The sequence below is a fragment of the Mustela lutreola genome, chromosome 4, assembly GCF_030435805.1.
Source record: "Mustela lutreola isolate mMusLut2 chromosome 4, mMusLut2.pri, whole genome shotgun sequence".
Taxonomy (NCBI): domain Eukaryota; kingdom Metazoa; phylum Chordata; class Mammalia; order Carnivora; family Mustelidae; genus Mustela; species Mustela lutreola.
The window spans coordinates 31,545,777-31,563,842 of record NC_081293.1 but is presented as its reverse complement, the minus strand read 5'-3'; the positions used below and the strand labels follow the sequence as shown (position 1 = coordinate 31,563,842).

General features: G+C 38.8%; 1 protein-coding gene across 12 annotated transcripts in view; it reads right to left on the bottom strand.

Annotated features, from left to right (window-relative positions):
* BLNK (B cell linker) overlaps window positions 1–18,066 on the bottom strand; it is a 138,835-nt gene that overhangs the window by 15,260 nt on the left and 105,509 nt on the right. For 11 of the 12 annotated variants that reach the window (XM_059169323.1, XM_059169327.1, XM_059169330.1 and 8 more), the window contains 9 exons: window positions 17,271–17,340; window positions 15,293–15,320; window positions 14,418–14,460; window positions 12,371–12,455; window positions 11,771–11,802; window positions 10,113–10,180; window positions 9,170–9,253; window positions 6,535–6,690; window positions 823–1,602 (listed from right to left, as the gene is read on the bottom strand). In XM_059169323.1, the coding sequence (XP_059025306.1) occupies window positions 1,483–1,602; window positions 6,535–6,690; window positions 9,170–9,253; window positions 10,113–10,180; window positions 11,771–11,802; window positions 12,371–12,455; window positions 14,418–14,460; window positions 15,293–15,320; window positions 17,271–17,340 (686 nt within the window). In that variant the 3' untranslated portion in view covers window positions 823–1,482. Of the gene's footprint in view, window positions 1–822; window positions 1,603–6,534; window positions 6,691–9,169; window positions 9,254–10,112; window positions 10,181–11,770; window positions 11,803–12,370; window positions 12,456–14,417; window positions 14,461–15,292; window positions 15,321–17,270; window positions 17,341–18,066 lie in introns of those variants that run through there. The other variant, XM_059169325.1, reaches the window with a different exon arrangement.

Genomic DNA, 18,066 nt, shown 5'->3' with positions numbered 1-18,066 from the left:
CATCTAACATTTTAAATGATTCCATTGTTTTCCTAAAAGGAAAAAAAAAAAAGACCTTTCCATACAAAATTTCCAAAAACCCATTTGTATTTGATTTCACTGTCAAAAATGTATATGGATTGTACTATGTTCCTAGGGCTACCATAACAAAGTATCGTACATGGAATGGCTTTAAAAAAACCCCAGAAATTGGGGCGCCTGGGTGGCTCAGTGGGTTAAAGCCTCTGCCTTTGGCTTGGGTCATGATCCCAGGTCCTGGGATCGAGCCCCGCATCGGACTCTCTGCTCAGCAGGGAGCCTGCTTCCTCCTCTCTCTCTGCCTGCCTCTCCACCTACTTACGATCTCTGTCTGTCAAATAAATAAAAAAAATAAAAATAAAAAAAAGGAAAAAACCCCCAGAAATTCATTGTCTCTCAGTTCTAGAGGCTAGAAATACAATTATCTTTATAAGTGGGTCTGTGTGTTCGTTACTCTGAAATACTGCCTTCTAGCCTTTCGAAATCTTTTCAGATTTTGCTATCTTATTCTGTAATCAAGTATATTCTTCACTTAATTATCTGATTTATCTTAATGAGTTGATTTATCATTTAAGGGCCTGTTTAAGGTACAGAGTAGAATGAAAGGCTTTGATATGACAAACTATATTACATTTCTAGGATGATCTAAGACCTTGGATATGACTGCTCATAATGGTATGTCTTTCATTCCTTAGTGTTCATCAATGTCTGCTTTTCTGCTCTTGTTCTGAGGGATTTTTCCCTAGTTTTGCTCTCATCCCCCTTAGAACCTTGTATCAAGGACCCACTTAATAGACATGCAGATCAAAGAGAGTAGAACCATTTTTAATAAGCAAAACTAACAACAGTAATTGTGGACAAGATCTTCTAGAAAGTTCATCTCTATATACATCTTCCATGGCTGGGTATGTACATTTCCCACAGCTTAGTTGCAGTTTCCCACTCACAAAATGGACATCCCCCTTAATCAGTACTTATAAATATTGCACATTACCTATATTTTATTTTCTACATATTACAATTTCAACCAAGACATAATTGTCAAGCATGGGCAGTAGATATTACATTAGTACACAAGTGACAATTGTGCTGGCCCAAATTTCCAGCAGCTTTGTTTTAATTCAAGAATATGATTTTCTTATATTTGAAAATAGAGTGTTATTTTCTTACATGACTAAAAAGACTTTACACCTATTTCTTTTAAATAAAGATGTTTATTTGGAGAATATTAGTAGCATGATAACTCAATCTCACCAAATATTCACAGTTCATCAGGTCAGGCAATAGAACAAGTCCGTGTGAGCTTCTTATAAAGAAATGGATGACCACCTCAGAAGCTGCCTCCATCTTCTATACTATCACTGGATGATTCAGAATCCAAAATAAGAAGTTTAGGGACTTTTTCTCAAAAACAGAAATAAGGAAAATGTCTGAAGCAATGATGTTGACCCTTTTCAAAAAGATCTATGAAACTTTAACTGCATATTTCAGTCTTGTCGAATCTTTTGTATTATTCTGATTGTCGATAAGAACCAGGGGGCTATGTTGATGATTCTTGATAATTTCAGCAACACTTCCAAAGTACTAGAGCAAGAAAACATAGATGAATTAAACACTGGAACTTATGTTAACTTCAAGCTCTGCTCCTCCAATCTTCTCCCACTTTCTCAAGTTAGTCAACATTACTAGGTCTCAGCTGACATTCTACCCAAAATAGTCTAATTTAACAAAGGCTGTAATCCTTGAGGTGACCAACTCGGGCCTTGCTTATGTTCAGCTAAATTAAAAACAATGGCAGCCTCAATTAGTGTAACCACTTAGAAAAATTACTCCATTGAGTTATGATGTAATATTTTAATGACTTTTTATTCAGTAACAAGTGTAAAACTGTCACACACTAAATTTCTCTGTTTTTTACAAAACATAGATTATCTCTTATGTTGTACAAGTCTTAGATGCAAGAACTGATGTAATAAATTAATCCTAGAATTTAGTGTCAGAAAAGTTATTTCCCAGACTAATTGATACTTGTTTTGTTTTTGTTTTCCTTTTTGAATAAATAAAGCTTTATAAATTCATATTTTCATTTTTGCTCCAGTTCCCAGAGCTAATTATTAATTAGTTTAGAGTTAATTAATAATGGAATCCATGCTGCGCTCTTACCATATGTATTTATTTTCCTGTGTGCTAATTCCTATTGTTTATGGATTTTAATTTAAGGTTATCACAAATATTCTCTTGAAGAATTTTCAAAATTTTAAATGAAAGAGAAAATAAGTATAACACAATATAACACAGGAAAGGAAATGAAATGCATTGATTATATGAAAGTGCTATAAGCTCATAATCTTAAATAAATACATTTAGAGTCATTTTTTAAAAAGCAGTGTTTTGCAAGACTGCCATAAATTTAGCAATTATCAACAATTGATATATTCTTTTAATTTTTCATATAAAGACAAATATTTAGAATAAAAGTTTTTTTAAGCCTTTTAATTAATTATTTGGATAGCTTCCAAATATCTATATACTAAATAAAGTATTCAGAATACTGGTCACCTTTTTCAAATGAAATACCAGTTGTATTTTAGATAATTGACTCCCTGAATATTATTAGGTTAGGGAGGAGAGCTGAGAGACAAGGACCTTCAAGTATCTTTACTCTTTATTTCTGAACTTGCTCTTCAATCATTCAGCCCTTTAGCAATTGCCAATGAAATTCTTTCATGACATTCATAAAGACATTCATCCTGTTTGCTTGGAATAGTATGTTGTTAAACTGAATGCAGTTGGAAGTTAAATTGATGGATTGAAGAACTAGGAAATGAAATACCATGGCCTCTTTGAAGTGGATTCCAAGCAAAAAAGTGCTTTCAGAACCCAGGAAACACAGTAGAGAGTTGCTATACTTACACAAACAAACATCTTATTCTGTCATTCCAGTTCCTGGATATTTTTGAGTATTTGTATTTTTTTTGTTGGAGTGTTTGCAGATTGAAATGTTTGAACAGGGAGTTGAGTTGAGTTGAGTTGAAATATGTGAAGCAGGAAGCAGAGTTGAGGCATATTTAATGTGGAATTGAGCACAGTTGTAGTTTCCTTAGTGCTTTTTTTTTTTTAAGTCTACAGTAATTCATTGTATTTGAGATATTCATATGGACAGAAAAACAACCTGTTCGTGATAACTCAAAATCTTATGGTCCATAAAATAAAGAGATATCAAAGCTATAAAATTCCTTAATATCATATCTACATAATGCCAAAACAACTGCATAAAATAGTTCAACAGTTAATCAATTGGTTTCTTTTTCTACCCATATACACCCAAACACAAATACAGGCAAACAGACTTTTCATAATATCAACATTTTGATATCATGTAACCCGAGCTTTCATTTTCCATTCAGATATTCACTGTATGGAAAAAATAACCTTTTTATTATAGATAAGTAAAAGTTTTAATGGATTCTGTCTGTACTTCCAGATACCATTATAATAACTGTTTTGGTATCTATAGGCTGGATATGTAGGAAGTAGGGTGAAGTTCTGTTCTATTCATCCGATGGTAGGGATGAAGACTCTTTAGGCCAAGAGGAATCTCTTTTTACCAGAGTTTCCTTAGCAGGACAAAAGAGTCCAGAATCCCTATGGCAGCTCAAAATTTATGAGAATTTCAGAACTTCTAAATAGACAGCTCCTTCTCCCACCCTTAAGCTTCTTCTAGAAGTACTGGACCCCTTCCTGGGGAAGCTTAGGATGAAACCATCCATCCAAAGTAACTCTGTCCTACAAAGATCACCACTATCTATTACACTGACTACTACTGAAGAGCATTTATTTAAAAGATTTGTCAGATGAAGGTTTCAGTGAGAATGAAGGCTTTTGTGAGCATGGGAAAGGAGACAGTTCTGTTCAAGTTTAACTGGTGTTAAATGATAATGCAATCTATATTTTAAAACCCAAGTTTAGTCTTGATCCATGTTTTGTGTTTTCAGATTCAAGAGTTTTGCATTTTCTAATTATCTTAGACTTTATTAAAAGCAAAATAAAACCCCAAACTCTAAAACTCCTAGAAGAAAACAGGGGAAAATCTTTATGAGATTGTATCTGGCAATGATTCCTTGGGTATGACACCAAAAGCACAGGCAACAAAAACAAAGACAGATAAATTGTACTACATTAAATTTAAAAACCTCTGTTCATCAATGTCACAATGAATAGAATGAAAAGTCAGTCCATGGAATGGGGGAAAACATTTGCAAATCATCTATCCAGAATTAGGATTAGTATCTAGAATATATAAAGAACTCCTACAACACAAAACCAAAAGATCAAATAACCCAATGTAAAAATGGGCCAAGGAGTCAAACAGACATTTCTCCAGAGATGATATACAAATGCCAACAAACATTTGAAAAGATGGTCAAAATCACTAATCATCAGAGAAATGCAAATCAAAACTACAATGAAATATCTCCTTTTACCGATTCGGTTAGCTGCTATTTAAAAATCCCAGAAAATAACAAGTGTTGGTGGGCATGTGGAAGAGTTGGAACCCTTGTGCACTGTTGGTAGGATTGTAAAATGAGGCAATCATTATGGAAAACAATATGGCAGTTCCTCAAAATTTTAAGATAGAACTATCATATGATCTAACAATCCCACTTCTGGATATATACCCAGAAGAACTGAAAGCAAGGGTCTCAAAAGAACATTTTCACACCTGTGAGCAGAGCAGCACTATTTACAATAGTCATCAACAATAGCCAAATATCTATCGACAGAATGTGGTGTACAGTACAATGCAATGCTATGAAGCCTCAAAAAGGAAAGAAATCCTGTCACATACTACACAATATGGATAAGCCTTGAGGATATAATGCTGCAGGGAATAAGCCAGTCACAAAAGGACAAGCATGGTATGATGCCATTTATATGAGATATCTAAAGTAGTCAAATTCATAGAAATAGAAAGTAAAATGGTGATTGCCAGGGACTGGGAGAGAGTAGAAAAAGGGAGCTGTTTTCTTTTCTTTTCTTTTTTTTTTCAAAGATTTATTTATTTATTTATTTGACAGAGAGATCACAAGTAGACAGAGAGGCAGGCAGAGAGAGGGAGAGAAAGAGAGAGAGAGAGAAGCAGACTCCCTGCTGAGCAGAGAGCCCAACGCAGGACTCGATCCCAGGACCCTGAGATCATGACCTGAGCCGAAGGCAGCGGCTTAACCCACTGAGCCATTCAGGTGCCCCAGGGAGCTGTTTTCAATGAGCATAGAATTTCAGATATGGAGGATGAAAAGTTATGGAGATCTGTTTTACAGTGTTGTAAAAAAAAAAAATTAAGGTATAGTTTAAATACTAAACTATACACTTAAAATGGTTAATATGGTAAGTTTTAAGATATGAGATTTTTTAAAACCACAATTTAAAAAAGCAAAATGGAAAATACACTCATTGACAGAGACCTTACCAGTTTGTTTTACAAATGCAATTCTCCTGCCTGTAATCACTCAAACAAATAAATTCCTTCACTTAATAAGAACTAACCAAGTAGCCACTGAAGGCAGCCCTTCTGCTATGCTTCTGGAAATACAGAGATGAGCAATACCTAGTCTAGTTCCTGATCTCATCTAGTGGACAAGACAAACACCAGCAATTACAATACTCTGTAATAATTCAAATGCTTTCTAACAAGTGCTGGGTTTGGAATAAGTGTAGTTCTTTTTGAAAGAGTACTGAAAATAAATATTAACTTGAATTTTTTAAATGCTGTTTTCTCTGCTTAGATTTCTCTTTCCACTTTTCTCATTCTCATCTTTAATTTTCATTCTACCTATTCAAACTCAGTCTATCTTTCAAGGCCAGAACAAGTTTCAGTCCCTTTCTGACCACTTATGGATTGTTCCAGCCCATATTTCAGGGCTTTCTTATATTAAAAAAGCTGGTTAAACAGAGATATGTTAAGTATTGATTTTGGTCCAGATTAAAGAGGAGTTGGATTTCATATGTGGTTAGTATTCAAGACCTTCTCTGATGCTTTTCTCTTGGTATAGGCCCAAAAGCTCGTTCTGGTCCAAGGGCTATAGTCTAATATTTCAACAAAAGTTTCTGCACCTCCTCTGATCCTTCCCTGATCATCTATTGGTACTTGAGTTGAGATCCCAGTTCTTGACTTAGGAGCTCTAGACACTGACAGTGATTCTACTTGACACTTCAACTTTGATTTCTATGTTTCGCTGAACCCAAATGCCAAATCAGACTGCACTGAGTCAGGATAAAGGCACTAAGACACAGCCTTTATGTCATACAAGTCTTTCTTCCTTTCTATTTTTTCATAGAATATGCTGCCTGAACACAGTATTTTATCTTGTACTCTTTTCTTTTCATGACATGTATGCATGCCTTGTATGAAATACTCTTGTATCATTTCTCCTCATCTCTAGTACCTAAATATGCTATGATACTATTGTGCTCAATACATAGTTACAGAGTTGGATTAAAAGAGAAGTTACTGACCTCTTCACCATTTTTCTTTCTGCCCAAAGCATACTGCTTTGTTGCTTCAATAAACCGCACAGGGATATTATATACTCGCTTATTAAAGAATACAACTAGTGTATATGGCTGTTTGGAATCATGGCCAGAGCTCTTCCGAATAAGAAATGATCCATCCTGTTTATTAAAAGAAAAACACAATTATGGTGAGTTTTACTTAGGTTTTCACAGGTTATAAATTAGTTTATACCTATATTATATTCAAAAGGTAATTACTGAGCTATGTGATTTTTATTATAGATTACAGTTTATTATTTTCAAAGAAAATACTTCAGTAAAATATACACTTTTAGAAAATCCTGAGTGAAGTAAATTCTCACTTTTTGATGCATGAAATAAGATGCTATGTTAATATATTTAGAAATGTGTGAAGGGACACAGTAAGATTAAATATAGAGAGCATTCTTGAACTAGGAACCATGTCTACAAGTAATCTATGAATAAAAAAAATACATTATCGAAATGAAACAAATTCCATTCAAAAGTACTATGAGAAGAAAGCTGAAATTGGAAATCAAAACATTTCAGCTGGTAAAAATTCTCTTCCCTAAAACTTACATCGAATCCGAAAAAAACCCTGTAATATAATATACCAATTTATTTATTTATTTATTTATTTATTTATTTATTTTTTATAAAGATTTTATTTATTTATTTGACAGAGAGAGATCACAAGTAGGCAGAGAGGCAGGCAGAGAGAGAGAGAGGAGGAAGCAGACTCCCTGCCGAGCAGAGAGCCTGATGCGGGACTCGATCCCAGGACCCTGAGATCATGACCTGAGCCGAAGGCAGCGGCTTAACCCACTGAGCCACCCAGGCGCCCCTAATATACCAATTTAAATAAATAGTTTATAAAATATTCTAGAGGTGCCTAGCTGGCTCAGTCAGAAGAGCATGTGACTCTTGATCTTGGGGTCATGAGTTTGAGACTCATGTTGGGTGTAGAGATTACTTAAAATGAGTAAATGAATTTAAAAACTTAAAAAATAAATTAAATGTTCTAGAACCATAAATCCAAATATGAACAAAAAATGGACAAAAAGCAGAAAGAAGAAATGCAACAAAAGTTCATCAAACTCAGGAAGGAAATTGAAGAGAAAGGCAAACCTATCCGAAATGAAGAAATTACAAGATGCCCAAGGGACAATATCTTTAAATGAAGATATGATAAATGACTGAAGCAAGGCATGGAAGCAACCCAGACAGGAGGGAAAAAGAGGAAATTTTTAAAAAAATACAATTAAGTCAGAGTGGTTGGAATGAAAGAAAGACAAAAAAGGCCCAAAATGCATGTAATTTAAGTCCTTAGGGAAGAAAAATAAAATAATAGAACAGAATTACTTTAAAAAATTTTTTTTTTATTTCTTTATTTGACACACACAGAGAGATCACGAGTAGGCAGAGAGCCAGGCAGAGAGAGAGGGGGAAACGTGTTCCCTGCTGAGCCCAGAGTCTGACACAGTTCTCGATCCCAGCACCCTGAGACCATGACCTGAGCTGAAGGCAGAGGCTTAATCCTCTGAGCCACCCAGATGCCCCAGAATTATTTTTTAAGACTGGAATTTAAGAAAATATTCTGGAAATAAGAGAAAACTTAAGTCTACATATTGAAAGGGGTTCCATCTACTTTCCATCCCTGACTTGAAAGTAAAGTCAGGGACACATTCTGGAAAATGAATAGACTTTAAAAACAAAAGAGCCTTCTGATTAAAATATGAAATTATACATAAGGTCAAAAAAATAACATTTGCATCAGACTTTTCAAAAGTATCCTATAAAACAAGGCAATCTAGTGGACAACACTTTTAAAAACTCAAGGATTTTATAACCAGCCAAGATATCCTCTAGGTTATCAGATTATGAACAGCTTTGAATGTGCAAGAACTCAGGGAATAATGTAAATATAGTCCTTCCTTAGAATCTATTATAAGGTGAGCTTTGTCAAAACTAAATAAGTTAACTGGGGAAGCTAGCAAAGGGATTGATGGGAAAGCATTTAACATATGTAATTGCAGAGCTAGGACTAAAGCAAAGGTAGCAAAAACCAGGATGTAAATGTTATATATTCTGACAAAGGAGGGTGCAAGTAAAGAAAAATGGAAGGAGGAAAGAGAAAGAAAGAGAGATGGCATTTTAACTTTGACTTTTCCAAACTGCTCCTAGTGTTCCTACATGATTGGGCTTGGCCTCTCCAAAAATTTACTTCCAGGTACTTTTTGCCATCTTGACCTTGAACTTTTAACCCATGCATTGATCCAAAATAGCCTGTTACTTCTCACTCCTGAATGGATCTCATGTAGCACCAAGCTTTACAGAGAGCTCCCCGGGGAGCCTTCTTCTCCCACTGATTGGAGAACAGTGGAGAACAGTGGAGCCTATGGATCCTGGCGAAGAAATGACAAGTAGAAATGAGACTGAAGAACAAAGAGGGAGATGCTTGAGAGAGAGCAGAGGATAGAAATTGCTATTGAATAAGTAAATTTCAAAAATCCCTGCATCCACAATGGTTGCAATTCTTTAGTCAGCAAATTATTGGGATGACAGCTGTGCCTATTACAGGCTGAGAGCAGAATATGGGACTTAAAAATGGTCAAACCTTGTTTGATCTGTATAAAGCCTCTTCTGCAGATTTCCGATCGCAGGCACCAGCGTACCATGGCTTGCAGTGAATATCCGCTTCCTGCAAAATGGAGGGCATTGCTAAGCCTGAGATGTGCCTTCAATAACATGGTACCCTCTGTGCACTGAAAACAAAGTCCCATTTTGCATTACCAAGACAGACCTAACTATATTTGGACCAGCAATTTGAAAATGAGTTTTCTGCTTCCTTTGATCAACCACAGGATTATATAATTGACTTTTTTCTCATCTGGCCTTAGCTGCTAACCTTAGTACTTGAGCATTGTTATCAATCAATCAATCAATCAATCCTCTAGATTCCTGAGCCATTTACATCTTTCTCCTAAATAAGCAATAAGCTCCCTGTCTGTCATGATCTTACTGCTGCTGCTTTGTGGAGTGCTTCCTAATTTCTGAAGCGTTTTCATCAAATATACCTTATTGGATTCTTTTAACTACTCTGAAGGCAAGAAGGATACATATACTTACCCTTTAGATAGTTGAGAAAGCTTAGAGAGACTTGCCCAAGGGCACCCAGAGTTCTTTCTCTGTCTTTTTAAAAACTGTGCTGCTTTATGTGTTTTAATATCATATGCCTCCACAGATCTATTCTGAGAAAATTACACAGTTTAAATAGAATCTATGTGCACGGAAGAACAATAAAAACAACACACTTCTTTGCTAGTTTTGAAAAAGCACAAACTGTTCTTAGGGCATCCAGAATACAAATTGGAATATATGGTGCAGGGGTTTAATCCCTGAAAGCAAAATGCATTCTGTACCCATCAGCGAATGACAACTCGCAAGCTGACTTAAAACATAGTCTGTCTTCAAGCTTCACCCCAAATTGCTCATCAGAAGGTATCAGAAGATACTCCCTTTCCTGCAGTTTAATGGTAACAATAAGAGTTCATTCATACCTGTTCTGACAAATGGGGGTTAGAGGAAAGTAGGCCATCCACAGTTGAGCTTCCGCCTTCTGGAAACCCTGTAAGGGATTTGAAAAATCAGTGGGTCTTCACTGTATCTTGAGCAGTTGGTGTGCCTATACTTGAACACTGTGCTTGGTGCTGCAAGGGACACGTGCACTGAAAAATCACACAAACACCCAAAAAATCCCTAATAGCAGTGGTTCTCAAAGCATGGTCTGGGGCCCCCAGAACCCCTGGGATTCTTCCATGGAGGTTGTGAGGTCTTTTCCAAATCCATATCTCTGTGAAGCCCCATTTTCTTCCTATATTTCAGCCATGAAGACATTGCAACAGCTTGAATACAGAAACAGATATGAGAGAATCCATCCATCTCTGTTACTCTGGATATTAAAGAGATTTTAAAAAATGTAAGACAAGGCCACTCTTCCCAATAAAGTGCTTTTGTTTGGAAAATACAGTCATTTGCATAAAAAATACATTAGTTATGTTAACATGTAATGAGTTCAATATTTTTAAATGAAAAAATAAAGGTTTTAATTAAAAATTGATTAATAAATATGTTTTAATTGCCTGCTTTTAATTAATACATTAAGTATTAATAGAAACAAGTGAACCAAAGTTCTTTGGGTCTGCAATGATTTTAAGAGTGTGAACATGGTCCTGAGACCAAAACATTTGAGAACTGCTGCCTTATGGCATAAACTTCCTCAAGGAGTTTAGAGTCTGTAAGTGGAGCCACATGAAATAGAGAAAATACTTAATGGCATTTATTCATTCATTCATTCATTCATTCATCATTTCATGCCTGCCATAGATCAAAACACTAGGGACAGATATATAGCAGTCACAGTCAAACAAAACAGCAAAATGCCCTGCACTCCTGGAGTTTAAATTTTAATGGAGTGAAATAGACAATAAAGACCTAAGTAAATATATATACAATATTACAGAGTAGTAAGTACTGGAGAAAAATAAGCAGGGAAGGGACTGGGGACTAGCCTTGGACAAGCAATATGTTTAAATTGCTCAGTGAGGAAGGCCTCTGATGTGACACTTGGGTAAAATCTGCAGGAAGGGAAGGAGGAGGTATTTGGCTATCTCAGGAAAGAATGTTCCAGGTCAGAGGAATAGCAACATGCAAGGGCCTAGAATGTCTGAGGGATACACAGGGGGGGTCACTGTGTTTGAACTATGGAGGGAAAAGTAGAGAAAAAGGGATGGAGTCAGCCAGCGGGTAAGGAAGGCCCCGATGTGTAGGACGTGCAGACCCCTTAGCATGACTTGAGCACTGATCTAAATAGCTATCATTTACTGAAGACCTTCTATATTCAAAGCACTGTACCAGGTACTTAATCTTCTTATTTTGAAAACAGCTGTATTGCTTTTATTAAAAAATTAAATGTTAAAGATGACCAGAATGATTGGTGAAATATTCAATCAATACTAAAAAAGGAGAAAGTAAAAATTATCTCAAATTTATTTACTTTTGAAAATAACCATGACATCAATATTCCTGGCTCCATTTACCAGAAGAGGAAACAAACCAGAGAGGAACGAGCGTCCTCCAGCTGGACATGCTGCTCAGACACGTGGATCCAGCCTTACCCACCACCCAATAGTGCTTTCCGTGGCTTCACTGTACTTACTTGGCAGGGGTACGGGTTTGTGATGGATTTGTCTGAAAGGAAGAATTTCAGATTAGCTAAAGGGCAAAGCACAAGATGAATAAGCATGACGCTTTGCTTGCATTGAAGATGTTTGGAGTAGAGGCACCACAAAGGAGTCAACATAAATGACCAGTAAAACATCTAAAGATATGAAATGGCATCAAAACCTTCAAAGTAAGTAAAACTGTCCCCTTTGGTTTTATAAAAGGAAGAGACTTGATTAAACTGCTGGATTCTAGTTAAGGCCAATAATTAACTCAAATATTAGGTCTAAGCAGTTCTTTTAAAGTGTCTAAGTAGTTCCTTTAAAGTTTTTTCCCTATTTGACACTTTTTAAAATTTAATGAGCACTGGGTATATACACAACTGATGAGTCACTGACCTCTGATACTAATAATACTGATACTAATAATATACTATATGTTAATTAATTGAATGTAAATTAAGTTAAAATTTAAAGTATGCAATTGCAATGCAGTGAAATGTCAGATCTTTACCAAGCCCCACAAGCCAACGTCACTATGCAGTGTGACAATACAGGTGTTAGGGAAGCTTATTTTTAAAGGAAAGGATTCTTACTTCTGAGGAGGAGGAAACACTGATGACTGCATATTTTCTTGTCTGTGACTAGATGTTCGATGGCGTTCAGCAGGTATAGGCCTTTCTGCATTAAGAAGATGCTCATATTAGGCTAGATTGAAATGTTTATCTCCATGTCCAAACCCAGCAACATCAACTGAGAAGAACCGGATTTGGTCTGCTGTCTTCCCATGAACATGTCTTTTACCAGGACACCTTCTGTTTATGCACCTGTCTATCTGGTGATGGGTCTGCATGATTAGGATGAGGACTTTTACCCAGCAGTGTTACAAACACACCTTCCCCTTCTCTGGCAATATCCATGGGTCTGAGCCTATGGGGCGGACCTTTAAGTGTGTGAGTATAGGCAGTGGCCAAAGACAAGCCAGTTCAAACCATGCCGATGTCCACCCCCCCATAGGTGTTACAACATGCCAGCAATTTTTACAATTAAGTGGCAAAATATCAGAGTTTGCAAATAATCTACTCATTTTGAAAAATTACAGACTTCCATTACAGAAACCCAAAAGGAATAAATGTACTATGAATTCAAAGATTCAAAGAAATGGTAAGATAGACTTCGGGGTTTCTTGTAATGCAGTGATATTCAGAAGTCTTGCATCCCTGAAGGATGTTTGAAGTTTATGGCAAGTTACTTTGAGGAGCCATGTGAGATTTTTTGTTCATGACTTTACAGCTTGGTAATTTCAGAAGGAGAAACGGTAAACACATTGGTTCCCACAGCCTGCTGAGATTTGATCACCCAGCTTTGCTTCTCCAGTCCTGGAGGCTTCTTCCTCCCTTCCTTCCTTCTGTCCATCCGTCCTTCCATCCTTCTCTCCTTCCCTCCCTCCTGGGTGAGAAGAGCCTGCTTACCTACACTGGGTTTGGATGATGGTTGCCTCTGTTCTTGAAACAAGTCACAAAACAGATGGCATGCCAAGCTCGTGCCCTAGGAGCCCTTTGGCAACAAGGACACCCGACATGCCAGGAGCTCATTTCCCTGCTGGTTTTCAAAGGCCTCCGAAGCCAATAGAGTCTGCCCAGGGTGGAGCTTACTTCCTACAGACGCTCACCCTAAGACTCCACTATTACTTGAGCTCCACGCTCAGCAGGCATGGGACACTCTAAGGAATGGAAGGACAGCAAGGCAGAAGCCTCAAAGGACAGGCAGAAGAAAGGAAGGAAGACAGCAGAAAGCGGGGGGATACCTTAGAAATATCCTGGGGGAAAAAAGATGGGGGAAACATGTAAAAAACTCCCCAAGTGGAGCAGTTAAAGCAGACAGGCGAGTTGTAGGACACATTCAGGAGATGTCTGCCATCCATCACCAGAGAAACTAGGACATCTTATGGAGATGTGCCACGTGAACTCAGGAAATGGGGGAACTCTCACTTAGCTTTAACACCGGTTAGTTTCAGTTGTGAATTAGATGGGTTCAGGACTCACACTTCTATATAGTGTTTTAAGTGTTGAAAATATGGATAATTCTTACTTCTTTCTGTTTTTTCTTCCCCTCGAGTATTTTTCAAATACAAGTTTTTTTTTTAATATGGGAAAATTCTAATTAAAAGTATATATAAGATTTTTAGGCTATGATAGGACAAAGGAAAACATTTGAAGGTGTACTAAAACATATATTTGAATTCAGTAATCATTATTTTTAAAAACTTAGCAAAAGAACTTCTTCAAATAAATTTTTAAAAATTTTATTACCTTAACTAAGCTATTAGTTTTAAGATATGTATATAGCTCTGAATAAGGCTTCGTGTTTATGGCCACAGCACTATTTCTGGAAAGTTGTACATCTACAAACAGGCAGGTTTGGGCATGTAGACTATAGCTTTGCCCCACAGACACTGGGCTGAAAGCTCATGTTCTTACTACTCATTGCAAAGTAAAGGCCATTTTGTTTAGAAAACTGAGTTTCATACATACAATTGCCTTATGAATAGTGAAAACAATTTACAAATACACTTACACACAAATCCTTAATACAAATAACTTTAAGAGAACATACTCATCCTTCAGGGTAATACAGATTTACCTTCACAAACACTTGAGACATTCTGTGGAGAGGCAACTGGAATCTATTAAAAAAAAAAAAAAAAGACAAGGATATTCCATACAAGTGGGAAGTGGAAATGAATGTCAAAGCACTATTAATAAGATGAATATTTAGGAGGACATTTCTTTGATGCATAGCTATTCTTTCAATCACAACAACAACAACAACAAAACCCACACAGTTCTCAGCCCGACCTTTGCATTAGGTGAGAGTGGACTAGAAGTAGGTCATGGAAGGATCAGTGTCATCCTGGTATAGGAACTTCCCTGCTCCGTCAACAGGGTTGATGGAAACTGTGGCCCGCCGTGGAGCTGCTGGCCCGTTGGTCTTGCACTTTGGTCTTCAGGCTACCCCTCGGTGCTTGCTAAGTGACTGTAGATATCAGGCTGGGGGTCGGTACTAGGTCAAGGTGGGCTTCCTCAAACAGTGGGCTGGCCCAGATTCCCTGCACTCCAGCCAGAATCCGAGTTTAGCAGGCCTATGTGCGCCTGATACACCATTAGCTCCCAGGCCAGCAGATGGAAAGCAGGCAGGCACCGTTAGCTCCCAGGCCAGCAGATGGAAAGCAGGGAAGGCAGATGTCAAGGGAGGCAGGGAGCCTGGCTTCCACCTTGGATCTGCGGCTCACACTCCGCGAAGCCACATTGGGTCAAGTGAGGATGAGCGCCTCCCCATGCAGCACCTTCCCCGGCTAACCAAGAATGCAGAATTTCTCTCAGACTGTCTGGGCGGCAACTTCAGTTGCTAAAATTGCTGTGTTCACCTTAGCTGGAAGCATTGTCAACTTTAAATAAGGGAATAAGCATCAGCATTGCAGGAAATATAAAACACATTTAAATGCAAAATGAACTTACTGTCTTCAGTGGTGTAGCTGGTTTTTTCCTGGGGGGATAAAAAGATGGGCTTTGTTAAAACATAATAGAGATGAAGCGGAGCTGACTACATACCATTTTACTCTTGAATTTAAACTAGTGTCATGAACGTGGTACAAGTGTGTTGGAAGACTGTCCTTGAAGGGCGGGGGGGTGGGGGGCGGGGGGACAGGATCTAGCCATGATCCTCCTAGCTGCAGATAGAGTCCACTGGCAGAAGGCAGAGAGTTAACTGGGGTAAACAGGAGGGAGAGCTGTCGGGGGGCCAGAAAACTGAATTCTTCTTCCAGTGCTGCTCCTGATTACTCTGACCTCAGGCCTCTTTCACCTAGGAAGCTTGTTGGAGCTTTAAGTTTCCTTGTCTATAAGATGAAGACTAGCATCAGTATTTTCCGAGGCGGCGTATGCAGAGCCATCCCAGTCTCCAGCAGGACCCTTGGGCTAATGCCTGGGCCACAGGTGGAGACAGGAGGACGGCCCGCAGGGGAGGCTGTCCCCAGCACCCTTCCTGCCAACTGTTGCCCTGCCTCAAGTGACTGTTCTCTACTAGACATCTGCCCAGGGTTTCATCCCGAACAGAAAAATCCAAGGCCAACTCAAGTGTGAAAACCACTGGGATCTGTGGTCCTGAAGGGGTTTTCTGAGCTAAGTTCTGGTTTGTCTTGGTTCCGATAGAGACTGTAATCTAATATTTTAATGGTGTATGCTTTCTCCTCTGTATTTTTTTTAAAGACTCTCTCACCTTCTCTCTCACTTGCTTTGTTTTTGGCTGAGAGCTGGAAGACTGGGGTAAGAACACTAATAATTCCGAAGTGCCTGGCACTGGGTTAGGTTTTTCATCTGTTATTTAAACCTCACAGTGGCCTCTAAAAATAGATATTAATTGTTACGTTTCAGAGATTAGGGAATTGAGGCTCAGAGAGATTAAGTAACTTGCCCAAAGTGATAAAACTGAGCCAACAAGAACTTTTGGTTAATAAACCCTTGAACTTAAGAATGTCTTTGCTTTGGGCTGCCTGGATGGCTTAGCTGGCTAAGCGTCCAACTTTTGCTTTTGGCTCAGGTCGTGATCTCAGAGTTGTGATCTTGGTCGTGATCTCAGGGTTGTGAGATCAAGCCCTGCCTCGGGCTCCAAGCCCAGTGCGGAGTCTGCTTAAGTTTCTCTCTTTCTCTGTCCCTCCCCATGACACACACTCTCTCTCTAAAATAAATCAATAAATCTTTCAAAAATGTCTTTGCTTTATGCAGAAGTAGAATTAAGATAATAATTATGCAGGCCGGCTTTGCACATATTTAAGTGGGCTTTTAAAATATCCTATTGAATCCATATAAAACTATGGGTCACTGTTTGTGATATTAACTTACTGCCTCGCCTAACAGTTTACAAAGCTCTTTTAAATTCAATAAGAAAGAACAGTTCTCTTATTTCACCTTGGGAAGGAAGCTTGGCTGTGTGGCTTGGATCAAACCATCGGGTGCATGTTGTGGGTGTATGTGTGTTTGTTTACAGATCATTAACTACTTGAAAGAGAAGTGGAGGAGGAGAAAGTAAAGATGAAACCTGCTTGTGGGTCTCAAAATTATTCAAGTGCTGGAGCTTCTGCACGACGGAACTCAAGATTTAACTAACAATTTAGGGGAGGAAAGACTGCTAGTCTTCATTTCAGCAGGGGACCCCCTCGTCCACCTTAAGCCAGGGTGGTGGTGGAGGAGAACAGGACAGCAGGCCTTCCTTTCCACACTCTTTAGGAACACACCTGCTGTGGCACGAGGTGCAAGCGTATCTGAGCTTGGGCAGGTGTGTTCTTCTGGGTGGAAATAGTGGAAAAGCACCCGCTGCCCGCCCAGGTTTTCAGGCAGGACCCGTTGGTGGATTCCAGGCAGGCCGGCCTGCCCACGACAGGAGTGGGGACCACCCACTCACACCTCACAGGGCTGACCCTGCACAGCCAGTACTCACCCAGCCCTGGGCAGCGGGGATGGCGCAGCAGGAGAAGGTGACTTCGCATCCCAGGCCCCACTGTTACGACCTGCACAAACATACACACAGGTCAGTCCTCAGCTCCTGTTTGCGGGGCCGACGGTCACAGTGAGGGTGGCCTTCCTGAGAAGCTCAGAAATACAGGCACATTTTTGGTTTCTTTTAGTTAAGCATGTCTATGTGGTTATATTGATGCTATTGGGGAAAATCCGTAGGCCAAGATGATGACATATTTAAATAATGTCAATTTATAAGCTTGGAACCAGGATGTGAATTAGGGACCCCAGCTTAACATTTCTTTTTCTTTCTTTTTTTTTTTTTTTTTTTTAAATTATTTACTTATTTGACAGAGAGAGATATCACAAGTAGGCAGAGAGGCAGGCAGAGACAGAGAGGAGGAAGCAGGCTTATCCACAGAGCAGAGAGCCCGATGCGGGGCTCGACCCCAGGACCCTGGGATCATGACCTGAGCGGAAGGCAGAGGCTTTAACCCACCGAGCCACCCAGGCGCCCCCCAGCTTAACATTTCTAAATGACTTTCTCTTTATCCCCCATGGGACAAGTGTGCAGCCCCCTGATTCTGCAAGTTCAGTGAAAGTCCATAGAGTTCCTACCAGAAGGAACCAAGAGCACACACTTGCATCTGTGTACGCTGCACAGATGTGCACACCAGCGGTGCCTAGAGACGGAGAGACACAGACCCACCACTCCCTCCCTGCCTACAGGCACTGCTTTTGCTTAATCACACTGAGTTACAGTCTATGCACCTAACCTC